We start from the raw sequence: 12148 nt of genomic DNA, 5'->3' as shown, positions 1-12148 counted from the left end.
TATTTAGGCAAGGTCAGTGCCTCAAAGTATTGCATTCATACTTTCTCCCATTTTTGGGTGATGTCCGTAATGGTATCTTCCATATTTTCTCGGTTCAGTTTTCCTTTAATGCATATGTTAACAAAGGTGAACTTATCCTTTAAAGAGAAATTTCAGGTATAGATATTTTATATGTGGTTACATTGGTCTAGCTTGACCCAATGTGCAAATATACTATACCTGGCTGATGCCTTGGAAAGCTGGAAATCACTGAAGTAGACACCGCTATTTCAGTGATTCCCAGGGGCATCAGCCAGGTATGAAATATACAAAATTACACTGGTCCAAGCTAGAACAACTAAAATCTGTATAAAATATCTATACCTGGAATTTCTCTTTAACACACCAGCTGGAACACCTACATGTTTATCAATGTTGAGTTAAAATTATTTTATTAGACAAACTCTTCACTTCTTTAAATCGGAGAGTGTATTATTACATTCATGTAGTATTTTTATCATTATTGCAGTAATGTCTTAAACTTTAAGCTTAAAAAGTAGCAAACACAATAATGTTCTTTGTGTCTACCTCAGCGATTTATTTAATTTTAGTTGTGTCTATCTTGTCCCAATATTCCAAATACACGTAAATTATATGTGTTGATAAATGCACGGTGTGATATTATTTTTTTATTTTTTCTTCTTTCTACTAGGTGGACAGAACAGTTTAAACAGGAAGTTATTGCCAGTAGAATTGAAACGACACGTACCCTCAGTGAAGCTATTGCCAAGTCAGAAAGCCCCCCTCGCTCTTGGGTGGTAGTCACTGGAGTGGGTAAATAAGTATATGTTTTTAGTTTACAGCCACCATTTCGTTTACCGCATGTCCATAAACACAATACAGTCAAATGCAATCGCCTTTTGATTTTTCATGTCAGTGCATCTGAAACATACAGGACACTAAGACAGTTTGCTGTGTATTCGCCTTTTCAAACACAAGATGAGAATCAGTAGGTTGTGTCATCTATGAATGGGCATTATGTGAGTTCAGGTTTTATGACTGTCCTTTACAGAGCCTTGAAAAAGTATTCATACCCCTTGAAATTTTCCACATTTTGTCATGTTACATCCAAAAACGTAAATGTATTTTTTGGAGGGTTTTGTGATAGACCAACACAAATTGGCACATAATTGCCAAGACATGGCTGTCCACTTAATCTGACAGGCCGGACAAGGACAGCATTAATCTGAGAAGCAGCCAAGAAGCCCATGGTAACTCTGGAGGAGCTGCAGAGATCCACATCTCAGGTAGAAGAATATGTCCACAGGACGAGTCTGCAAAAGACTTGAGACTGAGGTGGAGGTTCACCTACCAGCAAGACAACGACCCTAAACATACAGCCAGAGCTACAATGGAATGGTTTAGTTCAAAGCATATTCATGTGCTAGAATGGTCCAGTCAAAGCCCAGACCTAAATCCAATTGAGAATCTGTGGCAAGACTTGAGAATTGCTGTTCACAGATGCTCTTCATCCAATCTGACAGAGCTTGAGCTATTTTGCAAAGAAGAATGGGCAAAAATGTCACTGTCTAGATGTGCAAAGCTGGTAGAGACATCCCCAAAAAGACTTGTAGCTGTAATTGCAGTGAAAGGTGGTTCTACAAAGTATTGATTCAGGGGGGCTGAGTACAAATGCACGCCACACTTTTCACATATTTATTTGTAAAAAATGTTGAAAACCATTTATCGTTTTCCTTCCACTTCACAATTATGTGCCACTTAAAATCCCAATAAAATACGTTTACATTTTTGGTTGTAACATGAAAAAATGTGAAAAATTTTCAAGGGGTATGAATACTTTTTCATGGCACCATAGCCATTTACTTCCTCTGTTGACCCTAAGAAAGCAGTGCATTGGGCACAATGGCAGCATTGCAGTGCTGTTTTTAGTGAAACAGTGGTGTAGAAACCTCTCATTGACCAGGTCTTCTAGAATCCTTGGCAAATCTGATCTTCTGTACTTTGTTTACAGGGTATTATCCTCCAAATCAGACACAACAGTATACAGAGAATAGCCCTGGAGGAGATGCCGACTTTCTCTCTCGTCTGGTAAAGGATTGGGAGGGTGTAGCAGAGCCTCCACTAGTTGATGGCAAATCGGTGACACAGCTGACAAAAGTGCGATCAGGTATGTAAACAGAAGTTTCTAAAATACACCAAATACACCAAGTCAGTAAAGTTAATCTTGGAAAGCATCATTTGTCTGTAAGTAAACTGTACTCCTATTTGGAAAAAATTTAAATTCTGTTAAACTCCATTTTGTACCTAAATGTGATAAGCTAAATAAAAGCTTATCTTAACCTTTTGGTTATCAGAAAGGAATACTAAAAAAGTATACATAAAGTTTTTTTATTTTGAGTGGGGAATGGTTAAAACCCCTAGTAGGGAAGGTAAATCTGCCCAGTAGGGACACCGCAATAAAAATCGGTGGATTTAAGTTTTCTTCACTCTATCCAAAACTAAATACAGAACAAAAATCAAATTTTGAGATGACAATACAAAATAAACGCCCTGACAAACTACAGGTTAAATAAAAACCTACAATGAGTGTTCTCAGATAATGTAGATTATTTTTGTCTTCCACATCTGACATTCAAATCAGAATTTTGTTACTTTTAGCCCAGGTTCACACTGAGCTGCGGGAATGATTTCACTCCCGCATGTAAGTCCCGATTTTGGCCACGATTTCAAAGACATCTGTGCAGATTTCTGCACAGATTTCAATATAAATCGCAGCCTGAAATTGCAAAAAGTAGTACAGAAACTACTTTTTGAAATCGGTGTAGCGCCGCAAATGCAGCATCTATGAACAATTGGTGCGCTAATATCAACCTTTGACAAATGCACAGTGCCACCTGATATACATGAAAGAAGTGACCGTGTATACCAAAAAGTGAACCAAAAATAATAAATCCATTAATAAAAATACAATATCAATCTTTATGTCGGAATATAATAATCCAATAGTGAAGACCTCCTGTGCAATACCCAGTCACCTTCCAATAAACTAAACGCAGAAAGTCTCTGTAATTCTCACATACATATGACGATCAGATTGACTCCAATCTCTGGTGAACGCAGTGGGGATCTTCAAACCCTTTTGCATGTCCGTAATCCTCAATACAAACTAATCCTTTCACCATGGATGCTGGTTCTCAAAAAAAGAATAAATAATAGCGCAATATTGCTGAAAATAACTGAGCTGTGCAAGCCTAAGATGGATACACTCACATGTGTCCAGGTAAAACTCACAGCACCTCCGTGTATCTCAACATTGGGGTGACGTCAATGGCTCCACCTCCCGACGCATTGCGTCACAGGTCACGTGACTTTTTCAAGGGGTGATTCCCTTGAAAAAGTCACGTGACCTGTGACACAACACGTCAGGAGGAGCCAGTGACGTCACCCCAGTGTTGAGATACACGGAGGCGTTGTGAGGAGGAGTAGGCCTATAAGCCTGACTGTTACTGTGCTTGTTTTAACTGGGCACAGGTAAGGCCTTTCCCTTGTGTCTGGGAACAAATAGCCCAGAAGCTTCAGCTAGACCAATGTACACAGCTTCACTGTAACTCAGATGCTGTGGTTATTGCAAAACTATCTTACCAACCTCTCGCTATACGCCCTAATATAGTACATCAATATGGGTGAATCTAGTGAAGAGGTGTGACCTGTTAGACACAGAGTCTCTTACAGGTTGTTCCTGCCACTAAACATTCCTAAAGAGCTAATTGGAAGGATTGTGAAGTGGTTGAAGATGGTTAATTTAGAGTTTTTTTGCTCTTAAAAGCCTGCCTCCTAAATTTTTCCCATAGGGTGGGGAGGCATAGCAAGGGGTGCCCTTGTGAACATATTATCCTTGTGTGGGTTGCTTGTTATGTGTAACATCCCAACATTTTCAAACCTATTATTTCCCCCTTACACTGCTGCTATATCTATCAGTGTGTAAGAGTTAATCAAGACCTCTTGTAGTTTGAGCTACAGCCCACCCGTTGGCTGAACGAGAAGCATAAAATGCTATCCTGCAACCCTTAATTGATGGGTTCCTGGTGCAAACCTCTATACTAGAGCTACATAGATTAGCCTGTATTTAGTGTGAAGCCCTACAGGTATCTGATTGCCTCCAGGCTAAAGCCTCGTACACACGATCAGATTGTTGGCAGGGGATTGTCTGTTGACAGACTGTTGGCCTAAAATCTGACCGTTTGTATGCTCCTTCTGACAATTGTTGTCCAACTTTCAGCCAACAAATGTTGGATGGCAGGCTAGTAAACAGGCGGACAACGATCTGTTGTCAGATTTTCGTATCGTCAGTATACAAGTCCGTCACACAAAAGTTGAAAGTACAAACACGCACGCTCAGAATCGATGCTCACCAAACACGAAATTAGCAGAAGGTGCTCAAAGGGTGGCGCTCAAGAGATGAAATTCCTCGTAGTACGTCACGGTGTTCGTGTTTGTTGGCCAACAATTGTATACCCTTAGTATGCAAGACAAGTTCCTGGCACATGGCCTTTGGACAAAAATCAGACGCTCGGTTGGCCAACAATCGGATCATGTGTACGAGGCTTTAGATTGTGATCACCTCTTCCTGAGGATAAATTAATTGATCTCTGGGTCTGTGTCCGTTAAGACCTTCGATTCTTGGGAGGCTTGGACTCGCTCCCACCTGTGTGTGGGCTAACTACACCTACTCATACTTATGCAGTAGTAGGGTAACAGCTACCACTACTGTGGTATAGTCATACACCTCAGACCACCATTATTTGGAACTACCCTATTGCTTCACTGGTGGGTGTGAAGGGTTAGTATCTGGAGTTCAGGCCATGCCTAGGCTAGATTATGCTTGTCTGGCCACACATCAGAAACTCGCAACGTGGAAGTTTGTGTATTTTTCTGGTTTTGCTGCTCATCAGAAATGCACAACAATTAGTTGTCTGTGTCCTTTTTTCTGTTTGACTGTGCATGGTTGAGCATCAGAAATACACAACATTGGAAATTTGTTTTGTGTCTTTTCTGTTATATGATTATCTTATGGCTCTCTAGAAATGCACAACATTGAATTATTATTAGTGACATTTCTGTGGGTTGTGTGTTGCTAATCAGAAATGTTGAAGTGTGTTGGTGTCATTCTCTGCCGGTTATATGACTGTACCTGGTCCAGCACCAGGCATACAAAACACTGTAGGTCGCATGTGTCTTTTTCTGTTGTCATACTGGCTATACGACTGCACTTTCTTGATCATCAGAAATACACAACATGAGTTAGTACGGTCCTATAAACAACAGAACTGATACTATGTTCAGTATCAGGAATACACAACAGTGAAAGGTGTCTGTGTCGTCTCTGTTTTTCATCTTGGTTGCTCATAAAAACTTCACATTGACGTTTCTTAGTGTCCTTTCTGTTGAATGTGTAAACGTACCTTGTTGAGCATCAGAAGCACACATTTGAAGTTTGTGTCCTTTCTCTTTGCTTAAGTTATATGAAGGTGTCTTAATACGCATTAGAAATACACGACATTTTAAGTTTTGTTTCTGTCTTCTCTGCTCTACAGGTGACTAGTCGTACATCAGAAAATGCAACAGTGAAGACAGGGTGTGTCTTCCTGTTTTTGTATCCCTTATAAAGCTTGAGTTTGCTGCACTTCAGAAATGCAAAATTTATGGCCTGTATATCTGTGATGTTTTATATATTTTTTTTGTCACTTTTATTTCAGACCTTATTTTCCATGCACATGGAGGGAACAGGAGTTTTGACTGCAAAAAACTCCAGATGTCCAAAAATTGAGTCCCTTTACATTCAGGAATGCCAGAGGCATTCCCTGGGCTTTTGAACCCAGTAGTGTTATAGGACACTGGAAGAGGGTCATAAAATCACCTATCATTTTTTTAGTAAGAACTTAGGAGTTATGTTCATAGGAGTATTATGGCTTGAAGATGCAGCATCAGAACTTATCTGACCTGTTTACCCAATTCAATAAGTTTATGGCTCGGTAGGTATGCTTCGTGTCACCCCCTTGGATGAACTGGATGTAGCTAGCCAATATGAGTCTTCTACTCCTACTATAGACTTAATCCCCTGTAGTAGGGATCTGCTTAATTTAACACTCAAACCAGAAGTTGGGTATGCTTGGCTACGTGCCTGTCCAGTTCTCTGAGCCCAGGGAATAAGCTTCCCTTAATCTATTATCCTTAAGTGAGTTTTTCCTTTTGACCATAGCTATGGCAAATAAATAAAAGGGGACCTGCAAGGATTGTCTGTCAGGGAGCCCTTTTCTAAATCATTCTCCTGAACAGACTAGTGGTTTAAAACCAGATCCTCTTTGTTGACCAAATTATTTCCTTGTTTCACAGAACAAGTCTCTGATTAGTCTTTTTAGTGGTCCTAAGAAGCAGTTACAGACATGATAGACCACGATTGCTAGAAGGTTGAGACGGTCAATCCTTCTAACTTACAAAATTCACAGGCTCTCAGATTCCATCTTTAAGAGACCATTCCACCTAGATCCTGCATCCGAAGAGAAGGCAGGGACTTCTGTGCCATAGACCTGCAAATCAGTTACATGATCCAGCTAGAATACCTTCATCGTGCACTATAGAGTGGAGGTAAAACTCAGTTCAAAACCTGGCATTTGTCAGAAAGGCCTTGCAGGCAGGGGTCCCACCCTAAGGTAGGCCTGTGGTTACTTTATTATCCTCTCAGGTGTGACGTCCTGGAAGGTGATAGGAGAAAATCTACATTAGACTTACCTGTAACGGTATTTCTACGAACCTTCTGGGGACGGCAGGATTACTTCCAACCCATTGGAGGAGGGAAAATTGTTGAACACTAGGTGGTGAGTACTAGGGGTGCTGAAATTAATCGTTGCATCGATGCATCGCGATTCGGGTGTCCCCGATGCGGCATCGATGCATAAAACCCCGAAAATCGATGTTTGGTGACGTCATTAGTAGCCCCGCCCCTCCCGGGAGAAAATTTTTAAACCGTCTTTATTTTAATAAATATATTACAAAGGATGGTGTGCCCCCGCTGTATGTGCTTTTTTAAAAAACAATGTCACTTCATACCGAACTTCGCCGGTATACGATCATGTGACTCCCGGCTCGCCCCTCTCCGCTCTTTTCTTCGCTCTCCGCTTCCGCCTCCTGAGTCCTGACGTCAGCGGGGATTTCTCAGTCCCGCCCGCCTCTCTTCTGATACGATAACTATAGTCAGCGGGCGGGACTGAGAATTCCCCGCTGACGTCAGGACTCAGGAGACACGTGAGCGGAGAGGGAAGAGGAGAGCGGAGAGGGGCGGGACGGCCGGGAGTCACATGATCGTATACCGGCAAAATTTGGTATGAAGTGACATCGTTTTTTAAAAGCACATACAGCGGGGGCACACCATCCTTTGTAATATATTTATTAAAAGAAAGTAATTGGGGGGGGGTCAGTGATGGCTGCGTTTGGCGGGCACAGGTGGCTGCGTTTGGGCACAGGTGGCTGCGTTTGGGCACAGGTGGCTGCGTTTGGGCACAGGTGGCTGCGTTTTGGCGGGCACAGGTGGCTGCGTTTTGGCACAGGTGGCTGCGTTTTGGCACAGGTGGCTGAGTTTGGCGGGCACAAGTGGCTGCGTTTGGGCACAAGTGGCTGCGTTTGGGCACAGGTGGCTGAGTTTGGCGGGCACAAGTGGCTGCGTTTTGGCACAGGTGGCTAAGTTTGGTGGGCACAAGTGACTGCGTTTTGGCACAGGTGGCTGCGTTTTGGCACAGGTGGCTGCGTTTTGGCACAGGTGGCTGCGTTTTGGCACAGGTGGCTGAGTTTGGGCACAGGTGGCTAAGTTTGGTGGGCACAGGTGGCTGAGTTTGGGCACAGGTGGCTGAGTTTGGCGGGCACAAGTGGCTGCGTTTGGGCACAAGTGGCTGCGTTTGGGCACAAGTGGCTGCGTTTGGGCACAGTGGCTGCGTTTGGGCACAGTGGCTGCATTTGATGGGCACAGGTGGCTGCGTTTGACGGGCACAAGTGGCTGCGTTTGACGGGCACAGATGGCTGCGTTTGACGGGGGAGGTTCAGTATTTTTCAGTTTGTTTGCGCCCCCCCAAAAAATTTTGAGCACCAGCCGCCACTGGTCAGCACAGAGACAGTACAGGGAACTTCACAGGGCTGTTTGTCATCTGTGGATTCTATCCCTTTTGACCTCCCAGCAGCAGTGTGTGTGAATCTCTGTACCCTGTAGTGCACCGGATTAGTGCACTTTTTTAGGGAGTGAGGTTATTTTTAATTCAAAGCGGAGTTCCAGTCAATTTTTTGTTTATTAGAAGTCAGCAGCTACAAAAAAAGTGCATCTTCTGACTTTTAATAAAAAGACACTCACCTGTCCCACAATCCAGCGACGTGGCCACCCAAACCCTCCCTTCTTTCCCCCACCTGTCCACAGCGCTGGCAATACTACTGTGGGCATCCGGCTGTGACAGCTTGCAGCTTCACAGCCGGGTGCGCATGTCTCACTGCGCTGTCCTGCATAGCCGGGCAATCTTTTGGGAACTGTGATGTGTCCTAGAAGATTGCAGGGTGGAAGGGCCACCTAGGCGGCCCAAGCGGAAGTGGGAGCTCGTCGGTAATCGTGATGCATCGCGGAATCGAATCGAATCGTTGACCAGATAATCGTAATCGAATCGAATCGTGAGACCAGTGAAGATGCGCAGCCCTAGTGAGTACCTAGGAGGAATGATTTCCCTTGTTAACTGGTTTTAGGAGTACTTTATTAAAAACTGAGGAGCAAGGGGAAGGGTGGGGACTTATAACAAGCTATCAATTGATTGTGTTTCCTGTAGGGAGGTGCCCCTCATCTCTCGGGTGTGCCATCCTGGAAGGTTCGTAGAAATACCGTTACGTCTAACGTAGGTTTTCAGACGTTCTCCATCCAATTTGACAGAACTTAAGCTATTTTGCAAAAAAGAATGGGCAAAAATGTCACCGTCTAGATGTGTAAAGCCGGTAGAGACATGCCCAAAAAGACTTGCAGCTGTAATTGCACCGAAAGGTGGTTCAACAAAGTATTGACTCAGGGGGGCTGAATACAAATGCATGCCACACTTTCCAGAGATTTATTTGTAAAAAATGTTGAAAACCATTTATCATTTTCCTTCCACGTCACAATTATGTGGTGCTTTGTGTTGGTCTATCACATAAAATCCCAATAAAATACATTTACATTTTTGGTTGTAACATGCCAAAACGTGGAAAATTTCAAGAGGTATGAATACTTTTTCAAGGCACTGTATATTGTATTTAAAAGGGCAAGAAAAAAAAAGTTGTTTTAGAAGTCTTAAATAATACTATAATAATAATACTTATACTATAATTGTAGTCCCATTTTAAGATAATTTGATATGTAATAGATGTGTGTTTTCATAAAACAAGTTTGATCTAAAAAAAAAAAAGTTAGACCTTAGAAATGTGCAGACTTGTACAAGACAAAAAAAAAGCACACTAACACAAAACTGTGTGCAGTATACCTTATTAACAGCAGATGACACTGTCCCCCTGCATATTATCATTTTATCACATTACTAGATGTTTACTATGAGAAAACATTTTAAATCTTTTTTTAAATTATGATGAGTTTTTAAAATCTCTCAAGACAATGCATCCTATTTAAATACCATTTTCGAAGCTTAAGTAGCATTGTTGTTTGGCTTATGGTAATAAGTGATAATTAATTTTATTAAAACACACAATTTATCTGCTTGCTATTTTTTACTTCATTTATCTTTATGCCCTGGACTCTCTGAGATTCTAAACCGAAGTTTTGATGAGAAATGTTCACTCTCGTTTGGCTCCTGGTTATACTGATAACCAGCCATCAGACTGAGATTGTTGTCAGTTGATTGAGTACTGCTTATTCATGTGTATAATATATATATATAAATTATTTTTTTTTTGTTTACAAGGTGTTGTGCTCGGTCGCAATGGGGGTGCCCTTCCCACCATGCTGTGGCCTTTCCGGTTGTGTCTTGGTGGTACTGTGGGTTCTGGAAGGCAGCCATTCCCTTGGATTCACATTGATGACCTATGCAGATTGTTATGTCACACAGTCGAGCAAGAAGAAGGTGTTGGTGGAGTTCTGAATGCAGTGTCTCCCTCCTCAGTCAACGATACTAATGCTGATTTCACTCGAGCCCTGGGTAAGGCATTGAGGCGTCCTGCATTGTTCTTCACACCAGCCTTTGCTGTGCAGCTGCTACTGGGAAACGATAGAGCTCCAATGTTGCTCGAAGGGCAGAGAGTTGTCCCAGAGAGGACTCTACAAAGTGGATTTACCTTCCTATATCCAGATCTTGACTCTGCACTTGCTGAACTCCTGAGCTGAAAGAATATTTACATTTGTTGATTAAACAGTCATACTGTGCAATATCGAATCTCTGGCTTGTCATCACAAATTTATTAAAAAGGGAGCTGTACTGTGCATATAAAGGGTGGCTAGTTGCTTTACATGACTTGAGATCACATTTTTACTTCTCTAGGTCTATGTCCTTTCTTGGTTATTTCGGAGACTGTCAGCTGGCTATTGCCCTCTAATTCCCTGCGCAAAGAAGCGAAGCTTGTGTTCCCGAAACTGCTGCTGATTGGTCACTGGCAATTAGCAAGGGCCTGCCACCCTGAACAAAGAATAGGTTTAATTAGTGGTAAACCCTAACCTCAAAACATTCAGTTTGCTAAAGTACTGTGTATCAGACGTAATTGCGTTTTTTTTTTTTTTTTGGTTTTGTTTTGTTTTTGTTTTTTTTAAGAGAAGAAAGGCTATATAAAAAAAAAACTCCATCTAGGTCGATGCTGCATTTGAGCCCCGCTGCCTCTGCAGTGAGAACTGAGCAATTAAACACCACTGATCACCCAGTTTCCCCCTCCGCTCTGAGCAGTGAGCCATGATTATCAGTCATCGGCTCTCTGCTCTGCCCCTCCAGCACTCCATGTACTGGGCTGGGAAGGGGAGGGAGTGGCTGGCTCAGTCTCCCAAAGGCGCAGCTGAGATGCTGAACCAGCTGCCGATCCATGCATCTGGGTGAATCCCAACTGTAAAGTTGGGATCTTTTCCCAGCCTGGACCTGCTGAGTGACATTTGCTAACAGCGGGCTTTAGCTGAAAATTTGTCACAGGTATGCATATACTATAGAAGTATAGCCAAAAAAGCTTTTTTGGCTATACTTCTGATTTAGAAAAAAAAAATTTACTTTTTGTTTTAATTTTTTTTTTTTTTTTCTGCAACTCAGTGCTGCTCATCTTCTCCAGTCTCCAGCATTCACTTTCTGTTTTCATGAATGCACTGCAGTGGGGCTACATATCAAGAGCATTGGCACAGATGTGCATAGTCTCCACCAGAAGCACTTGTGACAGGGGAATGATGTATTGGAGCTATTAGAAGACAGGGATGGAGCAAATATTACTTTATAACAGGATATGCCTGAAAAAATTTACTTTCTTGACAAGTTTCCCAGGTATTATTTTATTAAAAGCTGCAGATTTAAAAAAGATGTCACCAGAAAAAAAATGAGGTTTGCGAGCGTCGAACTGGAAGATACCTTTAACTTTAAAATTTGAGATTCCTACCCTGTGCCACTTTATCCAAAACAAATGAAAAAATAGCCTAGAGTTGGCCTTCAGCTGTATTCTGCAAGACGTATGTAATTTATATTGTAGTCAATGTCTGCTAAAGCAGTAATTGTATTTCCTTTAAAAATATTATTTCTACAATTAATCCTATGTCTGGTTAAAAAAGGGCGAGTTGGCTTCCATGTTCATTCCAGCTCTTTACATACTGAGTGCATTCTGGCTTTCTTTGTCTGACAATGTGTGTGTTTGTACATGTTTATTACTTAAATAAAATATGTAAATTCATAACTCCTCTTTTCATCCCATGTACTCCTTCAATTAGGCCCATAATTATGAAATCACAATCACACATTGTCAATGATAGAATAAATATTTTACTTTCAGGAGGCACTATTGCACCATTGTGATAATTTGATAACTACATTACAGATGAAATAACATTGCTGTCCGTATAGTGGAATGGAATACCATTTCTCCATTTTCCCAAATTATTAATGTAGCTTCACTAAACTAC

At 41.8% G+C, this 12148-nt stretch overlaps 1 protein-coding gene across 1 annotated transcript in view; it reads left to right on the top strand.

Annotated features, from left to right (window-relative positions):
- Window positions 1-11922, top strand: part of SDR39U1 (short chain dehydrogenase/reductase family 39U member 1) — a 31644-nt gene extending 19722 nt beyond the window's left edge. Inside the window, exons 4-6 of the mRNA XM_073631918.1 lie at window positions 692-813; window positions 2012-2167; window positions 9975-11922. Coding sequence (XP_073488019.1) covers window positions 692-813; window positions 2012-2167; window positions 9975-10393 — 697 coding nt within the window. The 3' untranslated portion in view covers window positions 10394-11922. The remainder of the gene's footprint in view (window positions 1-691; window positions 814-2011; window positions 2168-9974) is intronic.
- The last annotated feature ends 226 nt before the right edge of the window (window positions 11923-12148 follow it).

This window comes from Aquarana catesbeiana, linkage group LG01 (assembly GCF_042186555.1).
Source record: "Aquarana catesbeiana isolate 2022-GZ linkage group LG01, ASM4218655v1, whole genome shotgun sequence".
NCBI classification, from domain to species: Eukaryota; Metazoa; Chordata; class Amphibia; order Anura; family Ranidae; genus Aquarana; species Aquarana catesbeiana.
This window is presented reverse-complemented; position numbering and strand designations above follow the sequence as displayed.